Below are 25686 nucleotides of genomic sequence, written 5' to 3'. Positions count from 1 at the left end.
GGGGCTCAAACTCACGGACCATGAGATCATGACCTGAGCCGAAGTCGGATGCTTAACCGACCAAGCCACCCAGGCGCCCCATGGCCATCTTTCAAAATCTACTTTTGAAAAAAACTCAGTCATTTATCAAAATGCATCCCATCTTTCACAACATCCTAACAATGAGCAACTTTTCTGCTTTTCCCAAGAGCCAACAGAAAACGATGAAAACCCTGACACTGCTGGTGTGTGTCTGTGTACTGAGTGCTTGCTTCTCAGTAAGTATCCACCCAAGTAACTGTTCTTCTATGCCAGGCACATTTAGTGTATATGTTCCAATTGAGACTTGGAAATTACAACATGCAATTCCTATTTCCAAAAAGCTTAACATCTTTTGTCTTCTGTGAAACATAATAAAACAGCTAATTAAAGCACAAGGAAATGATTCCCTTCACTCATTTTAATTGATGTTTCCATAGCACTAACTTTATCACAGGTGTGATGAGATAAGATGGAGACAGAGAAAAATCAATCATGTAGGGTCTCACTGCTGTAGAATATAGATTCCATTTTTAGTGTATCAGGAAGCCTTGGGATGCCTAGAGTATCCACAGGGGAAGGACCCAACTCTGGGTCCTGGGGAGAAAACAGATTTCAGGAGACAAAAGCTGAAGTAGAGAAACCCGTCAAGAAGCTATAGCAGTGGTCCTGATAAAAGATGGTGGTATCTCGTGCTCGCTTTAGCAGCACATATACTAAAATTGGAAAGATGATGGTATCTTACATGAAATGTCAGCAATTAAAACAAAACACGAAGGTGGATTTAAAATATATTTTGGTGTTTAAGTATACCATAACTTATGCTGTGTTAGATGTGTAGTGAAAGAAAGAAATGAACATAAGAGTTCTGTTTTAGCCATGTTAAATTTGAAATGGCTATTAGACTTCTCCAAGGAGATGTTAAGAGGCAGTTGGATATACATTGTTTGGAGTTCAAAAAGAAGTTTAGGAATGAAGTTTATATTTATTTTTTATGTATTATTATTTATTTTGAGTGAGACAGAGATAGTGTGAGCAGGGTGAGGGCAGAGAGAGAGGGAAACAGAGAATCCCGAGCAGGCTCCACACTGGCAATGCAGAGACCAACATGGGGCTCAAATTCATGAAACTGTGAGAGCATGACCTGAGCCAAAACGAAGACTCAGATGCTTAACCAACTGAGCTACCCAGGTGCCCCTTGCGAAGTTTATGTTTAACAAGTATTTGAAGTCATGGGACCTTAGAAGATCACCTAGAGAAAACGTGGGAAGTTTGGATATGGATAAGTAAAATGAATGAAGCACAAAAGAGGAGAGGAAAGTACAGGTTCCAAAACCAAGAGATTACAAAGTGGACCCCACCTTTAAGATATTTAGGGTCTACTGGAAAAGGTAGATTAAAATAAATAGTGATTCAAGGAGTTGTATTATGTATAACCGTATTTATCTCCAGGGCTATATACCTACATGTATTTGTTCACTTTTATTTTGAGAAATGTGAAGAATCAATAAGTGAAATGTAGATTTACTAAATGAGGCTGAATAGCTTCAGAATACTATAACTGTAAAGAGTAAATAGAGAGGGCAGAAGAACTGCTAAGGTAGACAGAATTACTCTTGGGTACTCTACTATTCCCCACTTAGCACATAATATCTCCCCCTGCCCCCCACAAAAAAAAATATCTTAGGCTTTTCCCTGGACCCTAGTGCTGATTTCCACGATTACAGCAACAAAACACACTCAAATTTGATTCAGAAGATGTGGGTTTATGCTCATCATCTGAACATCAGATGAATCTTGAGCTATAATATAGGGCCCCAATTTCCCTATGTGGAAATAATAATAACAGAATAATAACAGAAATAATAATAATAATAATCACAAAGCTGCTGAAGAATAAGTAAGAACCCATGTATTTACAAACTGTAAAGCAGAATATAGATGTAAAAATTATGACTGTAAGATTGCTATAATCTCTATTTACAAATGTAGACATATTCTCCTAAAATTTACCTAATCTCTTTGGGATTCAGTTTTTTCATCTGTATGATGAGGATAATAATAGTACCTACCTTATGGTATTGCTAAGGAATTAACATTTATATTTGTAAACCATTTAAAATAGGGCCTGACACAAAGTGCACAAATAATATAAGGACTCTTTTACAAAAATAAATGACAGGTGTGAACAGGCAAAATGAGCTTTAAATATTCTTTTCTATTTACTATAAGTACTTCCATGCTTCAATCTAATCTCAAACCCTTAGAGGCATTTTCAACTCCTCCCAACTTCCCTAATCTTAAATCGAATCAAAAAGTTCTGTCAGAGCCATCCATAACTGCCAATCATAATGATAATTAGTATTTATTTTAAGTAAACTAGTCAAATCGGTCACTTGATGCAAGTTCTATGCTAAGCTAACATTAAAATTAATAGGATTTTAATTAGTCTGTCATATCAAAATATCAGATATTATTTTGATCATCTACATCAAAATAGCTGAAACTTTCTCACATTCTAATAAACACTTTTAAATGTTAAGATTTTATTTGATGAGAAAGTTGTTTTTTAATTATCAATTCCATGCATTTGTTCATTCAGTAAATATCTAGTGGGTGCTGGTTACACACCCAGCATAGTTCTAGGTGTTGGGCATACAGAGATTAACAAAACAAACTCCTTGCTCTCATGAAGCTACTCCTCTACTTAAGGGAATGAACAGCAAAACTATTTCAAAGCATAAAAGTCATATAATTAGGCTTTGGATCTGTAATTTAATTTTATTTAAATCATTTCATAAATGAGTACACTGATATCCAGTGAAATTAAGTGAGTTGCCCAAAGTCATTCAGTTATTTGATGGCAAATGCAAGGCAGACCCAAACCTCTCCTGATGGTCTGCTGCAGTGTGTTTCAAACACGCTCCTCTAAGATCTCAGAGTTCTTCACAGCATCCTCAGACACCATACAGAAAGGTAGATCCACTGACCTGGTGGAATTCGAGGCCCCCCATCCTTCTTCAATCAAAGCAATTTCTGGATTATCTGGATGACGTATTGAATCTTAAGGAAAAACTTGCTTGGACAATGTGACCTGCTTATTTTATGTTAGAAAACTCCTGCTCTATAATGGAAAACATCTCCTGAGAGTTTCCATAATCAGAGAAGCGTTCTGGGTTCAGTATGGCAGATTCTGGAATTCTATGCCCGTTTAAGAGAGATCTATGCAGAAATATCAAAGTTATGAGAATCATAAGCCAATATTTTAATTTATGAACATTCTCAGTTAAAAACTTAAGTGTCCTGAGTAATTTAATTTTTTAAACAGTTAATGCTTTTCAGAGTTATTTTTAAGGCTGCAGATGTTAGTATCTTAGCTGAACAACTCTGCTAGTCTCTCAAAAGTTGTCACCTTTGCCCTATGCTAAAGCATCTCTGAAGATACATTTATAATAATGTGGGACTTAAATGATTTATCTATTAGGTGGTCTAAAAAAAAGTTGATGTGGAAATTATCAGGAGGAAAAAAGTAACCTATCTTTGCTTGGAACTTTGGGGTGTACCCCCTTATTCTTATGTTAATATTTCTTTTTTCCAATTTAAATTAATATGGGTGAGAATTTAAATTTTTAGTATGAGATACAATATAGAAATAAAGAATATAGACAAATTACAGTTTGTTTAGGGATAAGAGACTGAAACGGTGATGGTACTCTAACTCAAATAATATGAGCAATGGCTAAAGGAACTATGTAGGACTTACATCTCTGCAGAATGTAAGACTCACTTGGCATGGTAAATATTTTCAAAATCTCTGTTCTGTTAAGAATGAAAATACCTCCACCCCACCCCTAAAAAATATCCATTCAGTATCAAGAACTCTACCAGGCAACCTGGTGAGACATGATAGTGAGTTCCCAATCAGAAAAAGTTGCCAAGCATAGGCTGGAAAGCCATTCAGGTGTACTGGAAAAAATTAAGTATTGGGTATGGAGTTGGACTAAATCAGTGTTCTTCTCAGATATGTTCACCCTTGAAAAATGATGAAAGCTGTAGTTCTTCTATTCAGACAAAATGCATCAATATGCTAAATTTTCCTACAATATCATAGGACCCACTGACCTCTGAGTTTCCATAATTATAATTTTTAAAATGATAAAATGAAAAGGTAATGGCCAAAGTTCTTTTTCCAATTTAAAGAAGCTAAAAACTAAGCTTCTTTCAACGTAGAGGATATAGAGCTGAAGCAGGATATTTGTTAAGTTGGTTGTATGGGATTTTGTTGTTTTGGTTTTTGATGACAGCAGATATGAAAGGTGTGATTCAGAAAAGATTCCTGGATCTTAACTGAATGTCCTTGACTGAGTTCCACCAACAGAGTGAAGCAAATAGGGTACCCTGTTGCTCAGTTTTCAGGCAGTAACCTGACAATTTTCTACTAGAGGAAGAAGAGAGAAACTATGAGCACAAAGGGAAGATCTAGCTAATCCTTCAGGCGTGAACACACAGGAATAGATCCATTGTAGCTAGCTGGGAAATACATGCTTAACAAAGTGAAACTTTCTAATAACAAGCTGTATTTGAGATTTGGTAAAATTGGAAGAATAATGACTCAACCCCCCACAATCTGGTTTCCATTCTCAAAACTCCATAAATACTGTTCACCAGACATTCAGCAATAATCACCTAGTTGATAAATCAATGGAAGTTTTCAGTTCTTGCATTTTCTTTCTTTCTACAGGTCAGTGAAGGTCAAAAAAAGCCATGGAAAATACATCACAAAAGGAGTAGTGTCCAACGATATACATTACACCACCGATTACCATTTCATCTCAAACATCAACCTAACCGGATCACATTAATTCAAAAGCATTTATTATTTGGTCCATACAGATACCAAAAGCCTTCACGCCCAATCAGGAGACAGCCAATGCCAAAATATCTCTGGCTGCATAAGTGTCCGGTTACAAGTAGCACCGTGGTCAACAGTAAAACCTCAGAGGCTACCACTCAAATCCCATCTTTGAGTCCCACATCTACTTCCAACAAAATTACTGAATCTCCAGGTGTGACTTCTTTTATTCCGAATGCTACCACCATATCTGAAAACATCAACACAGGCTCTTCTGCAGGTACTCCATCACCACAACCTTCCCCAGCTCCACCAGAGACCACAACTGTCCCACCTACATCATCCCAAGGTCTGCCAGAGACCACAGCCACCCCACCTACATCTTCCCCAACTCTGCCAGAGACCACAGCCACCCCATCTACATCTTCCCCAACTCTGCCAGAGACCACAGCCACCCCACCTACATCTTCCCCAACTCTGCCAGAGACCACAGCCACCCCATCTACATCTTCCCCAACTCTCCCAGAGACCACAGCCACCCCACCTACATCTTCCCCAACTCTGCCAGAGACCACAGCCACCCCATCTACATCTTCCCCAACTCTGCCAGAGACTACAGCCACCCCACCTACATCTTCCCTAACTACACCAGCACCACAACCTTCTTCAACTCCACTGGAGTCCACAGCTCCCCCAAGTACCACACCTAATCCATTCCCAACCACTCTTGCACCTGAAACTTCCAAAACTACAGTTGCACCCACAACCCAAACTACTACTCCAGCCACTGCTCAAACTACTACCGTTGGACAAACAACTTCATCTTTCAGCCCAAGTGGAAATTTTCCATTCTTGCAATATATTTATGATATATTGAAGTACATTTTTGGTAATATATCAAAGAAATAGTACATCATACGTTATGAAGTATTCTGTCATCAGATATGATTTATGAGTGCAGAACTACCACCTGTACTTTTAACACTAATCTGAAAGTGAAATTAGAATATTCCTCAAATTTAAAGTGCTATCAATAATTTTTCAATCTATTTACCTCACATGATCTATTGACAAGAAAAACCACCTCTATCCCACGAAACAGGTGCATGACCATAATTTAATAACACTTTGTGGAACCTATAGAGATAGCCCACAGAAGGGAGAAAGACATTAGCTAAAGAGAGAAAATTATATGGATCAGCAGCCATTTACTTTTCCCTAAATGCTAGAAACCATAAAGTTACTACTCTGTACCCCGAATCAAGAACCCACCTGAATTATCTAATCCCACAAATATAAAGGGATAAAATTAGGTCTCTCGAAACAAACAAAAACATGTAAATGTCATAGACCTATCACTGTTTTACTGATTAGGGACAAAAAACTCTTCAAACAATCATCTTAAATCTTGAAGTCAAATTCCATTCCCCAAAATGTGAACCAAGGAAGAGGAGTTTATTTGAAGTGAAGATTTGAAGTCAGTGAACATGAAATCTGGCAGCCAAGTACAAATCATATGTCTGGCACTACATATTTGTTTAGGCTTTATGGTTGATATTTATTGTATTATATCTAAGCTAATTTGTATCCAATGTACTTGATTCTAACCTTTGTGAAGCACAAGAAGACTTTTTTTGTATGTTCACATGGTGGTCATAATATTTTTCTATGAATTCAATTAACTTCATCTTAGTAATTCAATTAATTTACATTAATTCAATGTGAAATGTATTCAGCAGAATATTTTCTAAAACTTTCAGCCATATATTTAAACGTGTTTTAAAGCAAACCATACCAAACTACTCCCCTGATGTCATGTTTGCAAAATTGTCTCTGAAAATAAACCCTGATTCCATCCAGTAAGAAATATAAACTACCTATCTAGTATGTAGAGATAATGTTAATATGGGATGTGGAGGTATTTTCGTCATAACTACTGAGAATTCTGATGATTTTATTTAGATTTTCTGTCAACTAATAAAAACTTTAGATGGCAATCAATTTTCATTGTGTGCATTTGGAAGCCCCTTATATCTTAGATTGTGAGATGGGTGACAATGAAGATTTGCCTTCTCGTCAACCCTACCAACAATTAGCCAATGATGTGAGTAGGGCACTCAAGATCTCTGATCCTGGGGGAGTGAGGTGGGAAGGGGTTAATCCTGTAAACAAAGTGGTTAATTTACTTATATTAACTTAATCTTTACTTAGTCTTATTAATACGTTTCCAACCCAAATTCTGTGTTTGCCCTACGCTTCCCAGACTGTCAATAAAAGACCCCCATTCCTCTCACTTAATTCTGTTCCTTCCAGTATCATCTTAGACTAGCTCAAAAATAACTATCAGAAAGAGAAATTAAGAAAACAATTCAATATTGAAGTACCTAGGAATAAATTTAACAAGGAGACGAAAGAACTACACGCTGAAAACTGTAAGACATTGATGAAAGAAATTGAAGAAGACACAAATAAATGAGAACATATGCCCTGTTCATGGATTGGGAGAATTAATATTATTAAAATGTCCATCCTACCCTAAGAAATCTGCAGACTCAATGCAATCCCTGTCAAAATTTCAGTAGCATTTTTCACAGAAATAGAAAAAAAAATCCTAAAATTTGTATGGAACCAGTAAAGACCCTGAATAGCCCAGATATCTGGGGGGGGGGGGGGGGTAAGCAAAGCTAGAGGCATCACACTTTCTAATTTCAAACCATATTACAAAGTTGTAGTGATCAACACAGTATAATAATGGCATAAAAGCAGTCACATAGATCAATGGAACAAAATAGAGAAGCCAGAAATAAACATACACATATAAGGTCAATTAACTTAGGACAAAGGAGTCCAGATATAAAATGGGGAAAAGATAGTCCTTTCATCAAATGGTGTTGGAAGAGCTGGACATCCATATGCAAAAGAATGAAACTAGAGCACTTTTAACACCATCCACAAAAGTCAATTCAAAACTGATTGAAGATTTGAATATAGGACCAGAAACCATAAAACTCCTAGAAGAAAATGTAGGATATAAGCTCTTTGACATTGGTCTTGGTGATGATTTTTTGGATTTGACAACAAAAGCAAAAAAAGCAAAAATTAACAATAGGACTAGATCAAACTAAAAACGTTATGCTCAGCAAGGAAACTATAAATGTAAAGAAAAGCAAACCTACAAAATGGACTAAAATATTTGAAAACCACATAGCTGATAAAAGGTTAATATCCAAAATATAGAAGGAATTCATACAACTGAATATATAAAGCAATTATTTTCAGGCATAAGAGCTGAATAGACATTTTGCAGAAGATATACAAGTGGCCAACAGGTACATGGAAAGGTGCTCAACGTCACTAAGCATCAGGAAAATGCAAATCAAAATCACAATGAGCTATTACTTCACCCTAGTTAGGATGGATGCTATCGAAAACAAAAAGACAAGTGCTGCGGCACCTGGGGAGCTCAGTTGGTTAAGCATCCGACTTTTGATTTTGGTTCAGGTCATGATCTCGTGGTTTGTGGGTTCAAGCCCCACATTGGGCTCTGTGCTGACAGCTTGGAGCCTGCTTGGGATTGTCTTTCCATCTCTCTCTCTCCCTCTCTCTCTCTCTCTCTCTCTGCCTCTCACTCTCTCAAAATAAATAAATAAACTTAAGAAAAAAATTCTTTAAAAAGACAAGTTTTTTGTTGGTGAGGATGGGAGAAAAGAGAACACTGATGATGTAAACATTAATGGGAATGTAACTTGGTGCAGCCACTACAGAAAACAGTATGGAAGTTCCTCAAAAAATTAAAAATAGAGCTACTGTATGATCCAGCAATCCCACTTCTGGGTAAATATCCAAAAGACATGAAACCATTATAGTGAGGAGATACCTATATTCCCATGTTTACTGAAGCATTATTCACAACAAACAAGTGTCAGTTCACAACTCTCAGGAGCTCCCCTGGTATAATCTAAAACTGGCCCCCATTAGGGAAGGTGGAGAGAGACCAAAGAAAGAAGACAGTCACTCCAGATCAGTAGACGGCAGTTTTAATAAGCAAATGGAGCTTACATACTAGGCTTGTCTTGGGTGGCAGCAAGACAAATGGATCCCTGCACCCACACGCCAAATATTAAATAAAAAGGACTTAACTGGGTTCAGTCACGTATACCATGCAGGCATTCTCAACATCACATAACTATCTCAAGGTTATGTCCTTGGAGAAGCCTCTGGGAGTGGAAAAGGGAAGGGGAACTCACATTCCAAGGACAGGGGAGGGGGTGAGGAGACTCAATTTGCCCAGGTCAAGCTCAAGGGTCAATACATAATCACATCTTTATGATCACATTTCTCAACACCAAGGTATGGATACAACCTGAGTGTCAGTCAGTGTATGAGTAAATCAAGAAAATATAAGATATATAGATATACACATACACACACATATACATATAATATACATTTTATATGCAATGGGACATTAGGCTTTAATGAGAAGAAGATCCTGTCAAGAAAACATGGATGAACTTAGAGGGCATTATGCTAAGTGTAGTAAGTCAGACAGAGAAAAACAACTACTGCATGGTATCACTTACATGTGGAATCTTAACCAAAATAATAGTCAAACTCATAGAAACAGAATATAAAAGTGGTTACCAGTGATGAGGGGGTGGCAGAAAATAGGGATATATTAGTATAAGCATACAAACTTTCAGTTATAAGGGTAAGTTCTAAAGATCTAATATAACATGGTTACTACAGTTGTGACTCTGGATTATATCACTGAAATCTACTAAGAAAGAACTAATGTTCTCACACACAAAAAAGACAAATATATGACATGATGTTTGTGCTAATTAATTTGATGAGGGGAATCCTTTCACAATGTACTTGCATACCAAATCATCAAACTGGATACCTTAAATATCTTACAATTTTATTTGTTAGTTATTTTATTTGTCAAGCTGAAAAAATGAATAAGGAAATCTAAATCTTGTATGTCTGACATGGAGAAACTCAAGACACATGATTAAGTGAAAAAAAAAACAAGCTGCAGAATAATATATATAGCACAGTATATTTTCTGTAAGAGAGAAGAAAAAATATATATGTATGTATATACATACATGCATACATTCATGTATTTGCTTATACTTTTCAAAAAACACTGCATAAATAAACAAATGTTTAATAAAAATGCTTACCTAAAACAGGGATGGGACCGGTAAGACTAGTAGGAGGGAGTACCATGGAAACTAGACTTCTGGCTTTATATCATTGTGAATAGTATTGTATTTTGAAGTATGAAAATATATTACCTACTAAAAATTAAATTTTAGGGCGCCTGGGTGGCTCAGTGGTTAGGCTGACTCTTGATTCCAGCTCACGTTATGATCTCCCCATCATGAGACTGAGCCCCATGTTGGGCTCCACACTGAGCATGGAGCTTACTTGGGATTCTCCCGCCCTCTCTTTCTGTCCCTACCCCACTCATGTGTGTTCATGCTCATGTTGTCTCTTTCTCTCTCTCTCGAAATAAAAAAAATAAAAACTTTTTAAAAAAAGAGTATTAAAAATCAAATGTTAATTGAAAAGCTGACAATAAACAATAAAATAAACATACAAACTATAAAACAAGTTATATACTATAATAGTTTTCTACTTCTGCTATAGCAAATTACCAGCAACTTAGTGGCTAAAACACCACAAATTTATTCTTTTACAGCTTTATAGGTTAGAATTCAGACACAGAGCTCACTGGGCTAAAAATCAAGGTGTTGGCAGGGCTGAGGTCCTTTCTGGAGGCTCTAAGGAATCTTTTCCTTGCCTTTTCTAACTTCTTAGAGGTCCCTTTCCTCCATATTCAAAGTCAAGTATCTTTTTTTTAATGTTTATTTATTTTTGGGAGAGATAGAGAGACAGAGTGTGAGCAGGGGAGAGGCAGAAAGAGGGGAGACACAGAAACCAAAGCAGACTCCAGGCTCTGAGTTGTCAGCACAGAGCTCGACGCAGAGCTCGAACTCACAAACTGAGAAATCATGACCTGACCTGACATCGGACGTTTAACCAACTGAGCTTACCCAGGCGTCCCAAAGCCGGTCTTCTTTCTATGCCTTTTTCCACAGTCATATTTCCCTCTGACTCTCTTCTCTCCCTCTTCCACTTTTTTTTTTTTACATTTTATTCCAATTTTAGGAACTTTTGCGATTACATTGGAGATATCCAGGTAATCCAGGATAATATCCCTATTTTAAAGTTGGATAATTAGTAAACTTAACTGCATCTGCAACCTTAATTCCCTTTCTGTCATGTAATCTAACAGGATTATGGGCTCTAGAGATTAGGATATGGACATCTTTAAAGGCCATTATTCTGCCTTCCATGTATGTCAAAGAGACCAACTATATGCAAAAAAAGGACAAGGAGAACAGAGGAAATGCTAGAGAGAACACGTTGTAATTTTAAGTAGAGTGTGAAGATAAGCCTCGCTGAGAAAAATGACATTTGAGTAGATAGGAAGGAAAAATCCACCTCTGCCATACTGATCTCTTTGTTGTTTTTCTAAGCAGGCACTCTCTGACCCAGGGTCTACACACAATTATTCTCTTTGCCTGGAACTCCCTTCACCCAAATATTTGCATAGTTTACCCTTTCCTTTCCCTTATATTTTGTTTAAAGACAGTGAAAGACAAACCAGGATATACTTTAGGGGCCAATCGTAGAAGTGACATACATTTCTTCTATTTGTGTTCCATTGGGCAGAACTACACACAAGGCCCCTAGATACAAGTATGGTAGGAAATTCAGTTGTCTATGTTTCCAATAACTAAAAACGGGTTATTTTAGTTATTTAGAAAGGGCCTTTCTACACAATAGGACAGAACATGGAACTATTCTGTGTGCTTTCTAAAGATTTAATAAATATTTGCCAGAATCCCTGGCTATCTGAAAGGTAAGCTAAATCTTATGGGTACACAGCTACCATCAACAATTAGGCATCTAGTTAGTAATAAGAGTGGGAATCCAATGACCCAAAGAATTTACATAGCTTAATCCCAAGACATAAAATTCACTGAAAGACATGACTCAAAGGATCACAGTGTTCTCAGTAATTAATAGATATGAAGAGATCTGCTGCCAAACATTGAAATACCATTTCTCTGTGTGGATAAAGATTATCAATCAAGAAGTGACTTCCCCTTATAATAAAACTCTCTCCTATCTCCTATAAACAGTGGAGGCCATAAAAGGCAGTATGTCCCTTAAAAAGCTCACACATTTGATTCACCTGCTATCCTGAGACATAAGACAGCAACAGGCCACCATCAAATTTCACTCACATTTTGACCTATCCATGAGGAGAAGCATCCCTCCCATTAAGGTAGGTACTGAAAACTCTGAATTTGAGTCTTCTGAATTCTACTTTTTACTCAGATCCTTTTGCATACAAACCTTGTAGCATTATATTATTTTTTCACTTTTTTTATTTTGAAATATGGAAGTTTTATTCTGAAGAAAAAGATTTGAAACAGAAACTCAGTTTTCAATTTTTGTAAGAGAAGCTGAGGTAAAATGTGTGTTTTCTTTGTAGGGATATAAAGAATTCCTAGAAGGAGAACTATAAGCTCATCACTTAGCAGGGTTAGATGAAGGGGAAAGCCCCAACAAACAGAACACATCTGGAAAGCCCCAGCAGACAGAAAGCTGCCCTGAATCAAGATAGTGATAAACAAACCTCAGTTAGACCACTATGATAATCTTGTTTCCTTTTAATTTTGTTATAGATAATCTTACACGTGACTCCTATTTTAGACATTGAGCTTCTTACCACAGGAAACTTGCTTTCAATTATTTCAGTATCTCCTACTGTCCATGTAGAGAGTGGCATAGAAAATTCATGCAACAAATGTCTCTTAAATAATCTAAGAAGCTGGGGATTTGGGAATTGAGGTATCATATAAAGGCTACATACCTGGAAATTGCTCTATACCTTTCAAAGTGCTTTCACATTATTAGGTCATTCTTAATGATGAGTCTATGAGAAAGATGTCATTTTTGCCTTTACAAATACAGGAACATTTTTAGTCCTCATCTGGCCTCCACACTGGAAGTGGAGTATGGGATATTTTTTTTAGTGCTGCCATGCAAATCTATGTTCTACCAACTCAAGTACCACATCTTCCAAGAATGTCCCCTCCAGGTTCAGGATATAACTTCCTGCTCTGCAACTCTACATTGGGAACCAAGGATTATCCATTTCTTGTTACTTTTTTTATGAGGACATACTTTCTCTTGCTCATACTGTATAAACATAGTTATCTGTGGACATACTTTAGACCACATCTGTTGAAAATCAAAATTCAAATATTAAGATTAATGAGCTATGTCCTTCTCATCTTCTGTCTTTCCTTACATCAACCTTAAAAGGACATCTATCTATTTAACAGAAAACATCCAGAACCAATGAAAGAAATAGATTGGTGTGTGACTTTAGTCCAATGCACAGACAAGAGACTATCTTGGGTTATTCTTGGTGATGGGAGGTATGGAGAATACGAAAATGCTTTAACACAGATGTGAATTTTTTTAATTCTTAATTAGTAAGACTGTTGTGGAATAAGAAAAGTTTTTTCAAGAAAGACTAAACAATTTTTAGAAAAAGTTCTTACGTCCCCTAAAAATAGTGCCATGACTCTCTCTTATTCATGCATAAGTTCCTCGGAAGACCCATGATCTAAGTGCATGATGTAGAAAAATAAAAAATTTCCTAACCATAACCATAACCAAAATCCCTGTTATAATTTTTAAAAGAAGCAATAGCAGTATATATAGAGAGAGAGATAGTGGCTTTATTCCTCTTTAAAATGGTCCATTTCTTTATGTAAAATTCCTGAACACTTTTTTATCATCATCCAGAAGGCCATGTCTTTGAAGATTATATATAAAAATTAAAAGTGCATTTTTTTTCAATTAAACCTGATACTAACCAGTATATATATCAGTGTGTGTGTGTGTATGCACATGTGCATGCATGTATATATAGAGAGAGATGTTGGTACATGGCTATACCATGGTATGTTGGTACAATGTGGCTAAGAAAGATAACCATCTGACCATTTTCAGGGCATAACAGGAAAAGATGAAAACGCTATCCCTGATTCTTGGACTCTGGGTTCTGACTGCTGGTTTTTTGGTAAGTCCTATCAATTTCAATCCTTCGTCCTCCTTATTTTATTCACACCATCTTTTCAAATCCATAGTGATAATTCTCAGCCTTGTTCATGTCCTCTGAATTTTCCAAATGCTAGAATTTTTGGAAGCACACTGAAAAAGATTGAATTGTGTGCATATATTGAGCTACTAACTTCTTATTCTTCAGTCAGTGTTTATGTTTGAGGAAAAGTTTTATACCCTTACCCATGTTCTGTCCTCAAGAATCAAGGGTATTAGTGTTGGGGGTGGGAGGGGGTGGAATTCATCTTCTTTCGGTGCCAACTTAACACCATGCTATGCTCCTTCTCTTACTAAAATCAAATACCACCCAGTTGTACATCATATTGTATAACAAAAATGTCACAGTGTTCAGAGATGATCAGAGTATCCACAGTACCCACAAGGGTTCAGATTATGTGAACGTGCCACCAGTAAGGAACACCTAACCAACAGTGATTCTTTTCTGAAATGAAATAGTTTGGTTAAAATTTGCATTTTCACTACCCTTCTTTATGTACATATTTGAGTCTTAATAATCCAGACATAAGCTTTCCCTTTGATTTTCAAGTCGGAATAGACCTTTTCTGTAAAGATTGGTGAATAATTTGTGCTGATTTATACTGAATCAGAAAAAGGTTTCCACAATTTATAATGTTAACTGGGTTAGTAACTTCATGTCATTTGTACTGCAATCTTAACATCTAGTTCTTCTGGAAGTGTGTTCTCACTGTTGACATAAGCTTGTCAAGCTATTTTGTATCATTTAAGCATTTGACTCTGAAAAGTCTTCTTTTTTCACCAACCACATAAGTCATCTTCCCATATCTACAAGGAGCTAATGTTTTTATCAAGCTGTCACTAGTATTAATATACACAAATATACTAATAAATGAGATCTAGTTCCATAAAAAATAACATTTAAAAAATAATAATATTTCTATAATTAAGAGAGGCAACTGAAACAAAATAAGTGACCTCTTCACCCTAACAATACAAAAAGTCCCCGAATTTGCTAATATGGCCAAGGGGATCAGGAAAAAACCTAACTATATGGAATAATTCAGCCTCTATGAATTCTGTAAATTAACTAAAGCTCCCTTTAGGGAAAAAAAAAAAAGAACCCGTATGCTGAAGAGAAATTGTTAAGAGTAGTGTCTAAATTGAGCAGGAAAGGGACTTGTTGAGACAAAGAAAAGAGAATGTGCTGATGAAGTGAGGGAAGGGGAACAGAGCAGGTAGAGCTCAAAAATCCTAAGGCCATAATTTGTTAACATTTCATGATACCAACAGAAGAGAAAATCCTAAAGTCAAGAAACTAGGAAATCCATGATGTTTTATATTCTCCTTCATAGGACAAGAGAGTGTATCCCACTTAAAAATCATACCAGATTGTGTATCCCACTGAAAAATTGTAGCCACAAAACATTATACCAGAACACACTGAAAAATTTTTTAAGAAAAACCAAAGGAGAATGGTCAGAATAATGATCCAACTGGTAATGAAATCATGCCAGAAACACATGCCCTAAAACAAATGAAAATTTTGGCCCTATATATCAAAACAAGTTAAAAATTTGGAGGAAAAAAATAAAAGCTATGAAAAAAAACCTCATAAATAAGAAATAGAAAAAGATGACTGTACAAAATCAAAGTTTGAAAAGAGAGCTTACAGAACTCAGGAAAGAATTAGAAATAAAAGAAAAAGATCAAATATATTTATCACATAAGCAAATAAATACATAAGAGAAATAGAAATGAGCAGGAACAAAATATGTTTAAATAAAAAAAAAGAAACTTTGAAGGAGATTAAAAGACTTAACAGAAAGTAACAGAAACAAAAAAAAAACAGGAAGTAGGAGGAAAGATCATATATATATATATCTGATATATACACATATATGATCTGTATTTTAAGTCTATTACTTTCTGGTGTGTATGTAGATACACGCATACACACACACACACACACACACACACACACACACACACACCCCTATACATACATATATACTTACCTAGATAGATAGATAGATAGATAGATAGATAGATAGATAGATTGATTACAGGTGTCTTGAAGAAGAAAATCAATGCAATGGGTCAGAACAAATACTTAAAGTTGTATAATTCAGGAAACATTTCCTAAAAACTATTGATGTACCTGGAAAAACCAACCAGAGCAGTCAACACTAATATATACTCTGGTAAAACTACAGACCCTTAATGTTTAAAAAAAATCTTTTAGGTGTCCAGATAACAGAACAAGTACACTTATAAGAAAAATAAAATGAGATTGATGCCAGTCTTTTCAATGGTTATGCTATATAACAAGACAATGGGATAAAATATTTAAGATACTCAGGAAATAAAATATAAGCCAAAATATATATTCAGCCAAATTGATCTCCAAATATAAAGACTGAAGTTTTATTATTAGGAAACTGAAGAACCCAAAGTATATTGTTCCCTGAGTTCCTCCTGAAGACTCTGACTAGGAAACAAGCTTGGGAAAAACAAATGTGAAGTTCTGGCTTAAGATGACGACATAGTAGGTTCATAAGCACACCTCCCTCCATGGAAAGCTAAATCTACAGCTACATACAGAACAATTCCCTCTGAAAGAAATCCAGAAACTAGCTAGGTGACTACTATACATTAGGCAAATAAGAAAAAACCCACATGGAAACATGGAGAAGAGGTTGAAACACAATCTCACAATAAACCCACCCCAGCACAGCAACACACAACTGAAAGGGAATTCAAAACTCCCAGCTTCTCTGAGGAGTGAAGGGTTTGAAACTTACATCTGCCTCCCCAACTTTTAAGACTTCCACCTAAGAAATGGGTCACCAAGGTATCTAGCTTTAAAAGCCAATGGGGGGGCGCCTGGGTGGCTCAGTCATTTGAGCGGCCGACCTCAGCTCAGGTCATGATCTCATGGTCCGTGGGTTCGAGCCCCGCGTCGGGCTCTGTGCTGACAGCTCAGAGCCTGGAGCCTGTTTCGGATTCTGTGTCTCCCTCTCTCTGACCCTCCCCCGTTCATGCTCTGTCTCTCTCTGTCTCAAAAATAAATAAACGTTAAAAAAAAATTTTTTTTAATTAAAAAATAAAAAAATAAAAGCCAATGGGGTTCACATACACAAGACCCACAAGGCTATAGGAAACTAAGACAATTATTTTTTGAGAGAGAAAGAGAACATGTGTGCACATACACACATGAGCAGGGGAAGGTCAGAGAGCGAGGGAAAGAGAATCTTAGGCAGACTCCACACTCAGGGCAGAAACTGACACAGGGCTTGATCTCACGACCCTAAGATCATGACCTGAGCCAAAATCAAGTCAGATCCTCAACCAACTGAGCCACCCAGGGGCCCCAAGTTTTTAAAGCACTCTTGCAGACTCACTGTAGCTAATCCCAGGGCCCAGCACAGAAGCAGTGGACTGAAACATCCAGCCTTTCTATGAAAGGGGTTTGTTTGCTTATCTCAAAGCTTTGGCCTGAGCAGGCTTCTAATTTAAAACACATCAAGGGGCCAACTGCAATACTCTCCAGAGACCACAGAAGCCAGGAGATGCCATCTTTACACTCTCTCACTTTCTCCAGGTCACCAGTATCTCCCAAAAAGGAACTTGTGCACACATCTGACACCCCAGTTTTTGTGGCTGCTACTCAGGGTATGCCTCTTAACTTGGTTCTGCTTGTTCTCGTGACTAGTGAGGATGTGGTCACAAGTTCAATGGGATAGGAGCAAACAAGGAAACAGTTCTTAATTGGCTATGCCTTCAGGGCTCAGGGCCGAGGGATCAGACAGAAATACCCAACTCCCAGCATCCCACTAAAGAGGTATGTTTGCTACTTTATTTTTTTTTTTAATTTTCTTATGTTTTATTTATCTTTGAGAGAGAGAGACAGAGACAGAGACAGAGAGAGAGAGAAGGGGAGGGACAGAGAGAGAGGGAGACACAGAATCTGAAGACAGGCTCCCAGCTCTGAGCTAGCTGTCAGCACAGAGCCCAATGCGGGGCTCAAACCCACAAACTGTGAGATCATGACCTGAGCCGAAGTCAGACGCTTAACCAACTGAGCCACCCAGGTGCCCCTACATTTGCTGCTTTAAAAGCTGCTGCCTAAGAGTCTGACTTGCAATCAGCCTGCATCTAGATCCTAACTGAGATACTCTCCTTTGGGACACCAACAAGTCTTGACACACATCCAACAACTGAGAGCCACTAAAAGCAAAGAGGATACTTGGATAATCACAACGTTTTGAGAGTCAGCCAAGAGCTAGAGCAGGGATGAATAATAAAATTCATCTCCTACACAAAACCATTCCTTCAAGATTGAGAGCATTGGTTGTTTTATCCAGTGCATAGAAAATTAGAGAGTCAAGAAAAATGATGAAATAGAGTAATACACTCCAAATGAAAGAACAAGACAAAAACTCAGAAAAAGACCTTAATGAAATGGACATAAGTGATTTACCTAATAAACCATGGTCATAAAGATGTTCACTGAGGTCAGGAGAACAATGCATGAACAAAATGGGAATTTCAACAAACAGAGACGATATAAGAAAATACCAAAGAAAAATCAGAGCTGAAGAATACAATAACTGTACTGAAAAAATAAGTAGAGCAATTCAATAGCAGACAGGAAGAAGAAGGAAAAGAAGAAGAAGGAGGAGGAGGAGGAGACGGGGAGGAGATCAACAAATTCAAAGACAGGGCAATGGTATTCATGCAATTAGAGGACCAAACACAAAAAGGAATGAAAAAGTGTGAAGATAATTTATGGAACTTATTGAACAGCATCAACTGACAAAACAACTTACAAATGACAGCCAGTGACTTTTTCTCCCAGCCATCCATCCTAGAACAGATAGCCACTAGTGTTCTAGTTCTTTTTAAAAAAATTAAAAAGCCCTGAATTCAAAAATGTGATTTTGGGGCCTTGATTAGTATTTACATTACTTAAAGTGCTTTTATGGAGTGAATGCAAAGTTTAATGATAGAAAACTGTCTTCCCCTATAACTGAAGTTGTAATAAGGAGTAGCTACCTCTAGTGCCTGCCCTCTAGCATATTCACAGAGCTTTGTATCTCTTCCTGGAGCTATGGCAGAGGAGGGGGAGAGTGACTCTCTGGTCCAGGGAAATAAGGAAGGCTATTAGGCTTCTGCAATAAAATATCTCCCTGATGTCTAGCTTTAAACTCCGGACAGAGCCACTAATCACACACACACACACACACACACACACACACACACGCATCCATACATTCATACATACATACTAGAAATTGGCTACATACACATACACCATTAAAGGACCCTGCCCAGCTGAGTGTTTGGGTTGCTCAAAGACACACATAGTGTAACAAAAAGATCACCAGCTTCAAAGCCGGGCCAACTCAAATTTGAATCCCAGCATTAGCCTTTACTCTGCTGTGTGACTTTAGGCAAATTATGTACTCTCTTGGAATTTCAGTTTTCCCATCTGAGTAAGGTATAAAATACATACATTGAAGTGTTACTCAAAGATGAAGCAATGAGAAGGCAAAACAGTACATCCATTTCAAGAGACAGTTTGGCAGTTTCTTAAAAAGCTAAACATGGTCGGGCACCTGGGTGGCTCAGTTGGTTAAGCATCCGGCTTCAGCTCAGGTCACGACCTCATGGTTCGTGGTTTGAGACCCGCATAGGGCTCTGTGCCGACAGCTCGGAGACTGGGGCCTGCCTTGAATTCTGTGTCTCCCTCTCTCTCTGCCCCTTCCCTGCTTGTGCTCTCTCTCTCTCTCTCTCTTTCTCTCTCTCTCAAAAATAAAAAAACACTAAAAATTTAAACAAAAAAAGCTAAACATAGTCTTACCACCTGATCCAGAAGTCCTGCTCTTAAGTATCTATCCAGAGGACTTGAAAACTTATGTCTACACAAAAACCTGCACATGAATGCTTATAGAAGCTTTATTCCTATTTGCCAAAAATTGGAAGCACCCAAGATATGCTTCAATAATTGAATGAATAAACAAATCATGGTACATCCATATACTGGGTATTAATTCAGTGACAAAAAGAAATGAGCTACCAGTCAGGAAGAGACACAGAAGAATCTTAAATGCATATTGCTAAGTAAAGGAAACCAGTCTGGAAAGGCTACATAGCATATGATTCAATTATGTGACACAATGAAAAATTCAAAACTCCAAAGACAGTAAAAAAGATCAATCATTGTCAGGGGTGGGGAATGGGAGGGTCTGGATGAATAGATGAAGGACAGGGCATTGAAACTACTCTGATTGATACTATAATGGTAGACAAATGGCATTTTTCACTTACCAAAATCCATAGAATGTAAAATACAAAGAGTGAGCCCTAATGTTAACAGTGGACTATAACAAACAAATATATAAAATTTTCTAAAAAGATTAGACAAAGTGATGTACATAAACTATACTTAACCTACAATTAGCACATGCTATGTGCAAATAAATGATAGATTCTGTTGTTTTTATCCTTACTCTAAATATCAATATTGTCATTTAGACATAGCTTCTGTTTAGATAGTGATCTTTGAATATAGTTTGTTTGGATACAGTCCTGTTTCTGTTGGATTTGTTATTTAAAAATCTAATTGGTTACCAAAAGAGAATTAGTGATCCTTTATTACTATTAATTGGCTCAAAGAAATGTAGCATTATCTCCTCTACTGCCTATCCTATGCTAAATTACTAGTTTGTTGTCAAAACCAAGGAATGGAAACCCTGGCTCAGGCATCTAATTTCACTGAGTTTTATTTTAGTCCATGATTTACAATTGGTATAAAACTTCAGTCTGGATTTGGTAAATTGTAATGCAGTTGCAACATACCACATTTTGAGTTGACTTTTGCCATATCCTGTATTGTTATGTAAAATGCTAACTTTAATTGAGAATTGCTCCAATACAATATCTTTATTTGTCCTGCATGGATTTTCTCTTCTTTTTTGTAAGTTTTTTGCATGGTTAACAACAGTGTGGAAAGAATAAGCAGGAAATACAAATTTAAGTGACATGTAAAATCATAAAAGAATTACATCACAAAACATTAAAATGGTGCACAGAAAACTTTGCCAATATCTGATAGAATAGAAAGGACTGCATAATTAAATAAGAACACCTATTCTATAATTGGAATTTGAGTGTCAGAGTCTCTTTCCTTTTTTCACTAGACAGTAAGAATCTAAATGCTACGTTTATTTCCTTATCCTGTACCTTCTTGGTTGGCAGCATTTCTTCACTTACTTCAGAGACATGGAAATACAAACAATCAGGGGAATCTGGGACAGAAACTTCCTCTTTCTCTTCTTTCCTTTTTCCATTACATATCTGCACCTATACACCTTCTTACACAGAATTCAAAAGTTTAAGAAAAGCCAAGATACTCGAAAGAGAAAGAAAGAAAAAAAGAGAGAAAGAAAGAGAAGAGAAGAGAAGAGAAGAGAAGAGAAGAGAAGAGAAGAGAAGAGAAGAAAGGAAAAGAAAAGAAAGGAAAAAAAAAGGAAAGAAAGAGAGAGGAAGGAAGAAGGTTTCATGTGATTGCTCTACTGATCACTAAGATAATGTAAAGTAACAGTGATTACGATGTGTGGTTTTGTCAAAAGATAAAGAAACCACTAGAACAGAAAGCCCAGAAACAGATCCATACATAAATGGACAAGTAATTTATAAGAAAGGTGGCATTGTAGATCAATAGAGAAAGGATACTCTTTTCAATAAAAGTACTGACACCTGGGTGGCTCAGTTGGTTAAGCGACCACCTCTTGATTTCCACTCAGTTCATGATCTTGCTGTCTTAAGATTAAGCCCCATGTTGCACTTAGCACTAGGCATGGAGCCTGCTTAAGATTCTCTCCCTGTCTCTCTTCCTCTGCCTCCTCCCTCACTAGAGCACATGTGTGCCCTCTCTCAAAAATAAATAGAATAAAACAAAATAAGATGAAATAAATAAAATAAAATAAAAATAAAAGTACTAAGTCAATTACAATCCAAACTGAAAAAAAAAAAACGACCTCAAACTTATATTATCCTACCTCTTTCTCTTTCCCAAAAACAACTACTGAACTGCAGATCTCAAAGCAAAAAGACAATACATTAAAGGATCTAGAAGGTAACAGAGTATCTTTAAGACTTTGGTCACATTCAAGTAGCACTAAATGTATGTAATAAAATTCAACTTCATATATAATGGAAAATATAAACCATAATAAGATAATACTACACACTAATCAGAATGATTAAAATTTTACTTAAAAAATTTTAAACACTGGCAGCAGCAAATGTTGGAATTCTCATACCAGCAGGAACCTAAGTTAGCAGAATCACTCTGGAAAACTGTATGGTTTTATAAACCAATATTCAAGATCTATATATACCAATATATATATTTATTATATTATTTATTATATTATATATATATATTATTATATTATTTTTATATATTATATATATATTATTTATATATTTATATATTTATACATTTATATATTTATATAGATTTATATTATTATATTATATATATATTTATATATTTAAATATATTTATATATTTATATATATTTATATATTTAAATATATTTATATATTTATATATATTTATATATTTATATATATTTATATATTTATATAATATATATATTTATATATTATATATAAATATATATATTATATAAATATATATTAAATATATGTTATATATATTATTATATTATTTATTATATTATATATAAACACTGGCAGCAGCAAATGTTGGAATTCTCATACCAGCAGGAACCTAAGTTAGCAGAATCACTCTGGAAAACTGTATGGTTTTATAAACCAATATTCAAGATCTATATATACCAAGTCATAAAGTAAACAATATTAGTATATTCCCCGAGAAAATGCCTATACATCTATACTAATACACAGATACAAGAAAGTTCACAGCAATATAATTTCTAATAACCAAACACTGAAAATATTCTAAAGGTTCATAAAGTATAGACCAAATACATTTGTGGTAGATTTATAGAAGAGACTAATTATTCTATGGTGACTTCAAAAAAATTATTACAGGGACTCCTGAGTGGCCCAGTCAGTTAAGCCTCTGAGTCTTGATTTTGGCTCAGGTCATGACCTCATGATTTACGAGTTTGAGCTCTACATTGGGCTATGCACTGAGCACAGAGCCTGCTTGGGATTCTCTCTCTCTTTCTCTCTCTCTCTGCCCCTCCCCTGCTTGCTCCTGTGCTCTCTCTCAAAAATAAATAAAAAAACACTTTTTAAAAATGTATTACAGTTACATGCAATATGAATAATTTCACAAACATAATGTTGAGCAAAAGAAGCCAGACACAAGTCACGATGTATAGTATAATTCCATTTATACAAAATTCAAAAATAGGTCTGCACAAGTGTTAGAAGTAAAGGATGATGGTTAACTTTGAAGAGAAAGGAAGAATAAAAAGTGGGAAGGGCTAAAGGGGTCTTCTGGAATAATGGCAATGTTCTACTTCTTTATCTGTACTATAGTTACACAAGTATCTGCCTTCTTAATTCATTGAATTATATGTACATTATGTTTTATGCATGTGTGACATACTTCACCAAAAACTAATAAAAGTATACATACTTCCAAATTTAAATGACATTTGATTCATCCAAATTTCATTAATATTTTACTCATGAATAACATTCTCCTTTCTCTTTTTACAGCCTAGTAGTGAAAGTAAGAAAAAAAACAGAGGACTCGTTCAGTGGAAAACAAACGCTAATCCTTTATTAGTCTCAAAATATGCTTTTATGCATAGAAGTGGAGCTATTCAGTTTCATAGATTCCCATACATACCACACAAATATCACTGGAAAATATTTGCTCCCTTTACAGAAAAAAGTAAACACAAAAAGAACCACCCACATAAAAAAATCTGTAAGAAGCTATATCGAACACCATTTTTAGGCCGTATAATTTGTCTTGATAACTTTGTCTTTCATAATCAACATAAAATAATAGCTCCAAAACTCCCTTCAAAAGCACCCATCACCTCCTTTCTGCCTAGCCAAAATGCTATTAGCATTCTACGTAAATCTACCAGCACTCCAATTATTATTAAACCTACTCTAGAAACTTCTTCAGTCACCTCTGAAAATGAATCCACCCCAGAAAACACTGCTGCTGAACAACAAACCACACAAGAAACTGAAGATAATTACAAAACTGCCCAAGAGGGGATTTCTGGACCCAAAACAACCTCAGTGATCACTGAACTCACAACCACCACAAAAACCACTTTTGAACCTAAACCCACTCTTCAAACTGTGGCTAAAGCGGAAACCACCCCAGGTACCACAATTATTTCTGAAACCATACTGGAAACCACTGCTGAACCCAAAACCAACCCAGAGCCCACTATTGAACACAAAATCACATTAGAGATGACCACCAAACCAAAAACCAACCCAAAGACCACTGATGAACCCAAAAAAGCCTTAGTGATAACCACCAAACTTAAACCCACCCCAGAAAACACCCCCATACTTGAAAGCAGTGAAGGGATCACCACTGAACCCCAAAATACCACACACAAGACCACCTACACAACAAGCACTAAACTTGAAACCCCATCAAAATTCACTGTGGGGCAACAAAACACACGTGAGACCACAACTGAAAACAAAACAATACAAGAAAATACCACTGAATCTGAAAACACCCCAGAGGCCACCTCAGAAATTGAAACCACCACAGAGAGCAAAACCCACTTAGAGACCACTAGTGAACAGGAACTCATGTAAGAGACTGCCACAGAACTGAAATACAAACCAGGGAACACTATAGAACTCAAAGCAAACAGTGACCACCACCAAACTCAAAACTACCCCACAACCCACACCTGAAATCACACCCACTCTAGAGACCACTGCTGAACCTAAAACCACCAAAGAAGACACTATTAGGTCTAAAACTATCCTATTGGACAGAATGATGAACATGAAACCAACCAAGAGATCACCATTGAACCAAAAACCACCACAAATATCTTTGAACCTGAAACCACCCAAACAACTGTCATTAAAGTTGATACCACTCCCAAAAATTACTGTTGAACCCAAAACCACCTCAGAGACCACTGGTGAACATGTGACCACACAAAGCACTGCCACAAAATCAAAAACCAACCCAGAGACCACTGATGAACTCAAAACATCAAACCAACCTCAGTGACCAACACCAAACTTAAAACCACCTCAGAAAATACTCCTATACCTGAAAGCAGCCACGCGATCACCACTGAATCCAAAACTACCACAGAATACCCTTGAACCTGAAACCAACCAAACAACAAGCAATATACTTGAAGCCCCATCAAAAATCAGTGCTAAACATCAAAACATGCCTGAGACCACAGCTGAAAATGAAACTATCCCAAAAGACACTGCTGATCCTAAAAAGACCACCCCATAACTACCCCAGAGATTCCTACTGATGCTGAATCTACCAGGAAACCTTCCCCTCAAAAAACCTGAGACATTGATTGAAACCACCCCAATGACCAGTGCTAAATTTGAACCTCCTTAGAAAAAATTTGCTAAACTTGAAAACA

At 36.4% G+C, this 25686-nt stretch overlaps 1 protein-coding gene across 1 annotated transcript; it reads left to right on the top strand.

Annotated features, from left to right (window-relative positions):
• Positions 1-203: 203 nt before the first annotated feature.
• On the top strand, positions 204-24877 carry MUC7 (mucin 7, secreted). Its single transcript, XM_086702971.1, has 4 exons — positions 204-257; positions 4760-5759; positions 6910-7015; positions 24142-24877. The coding sequence occupies exons 1-4, from the start codon at positions 204-206 to the stop codon at positions 24875-24877; spliced, it is 1896 nt and encodes a 631-aa protein (XP_086559097.1).
• Positions 24878-25686: the final 809 nt, after the last annotated feature.

The sequence above is a fragment of the Puma concolor genome, chromosome B1 (assembly GCF_028749965.1).
Source record: "Puma concolor isolate L17-30 chromosome B1, mPumCon1.1.hap2, whole genome shotgun sequence".
Classification (NCBI taxonomy): Eukaryota; Metazoa; Chordata; class Mammalia; order Carnivora; family Felidae; genus Puma; species Puma concolor.
Note: the sequence above shows the minus strand (reverse complement) of the source record. Positions and strands in the feature narration are given on the sequence as shown.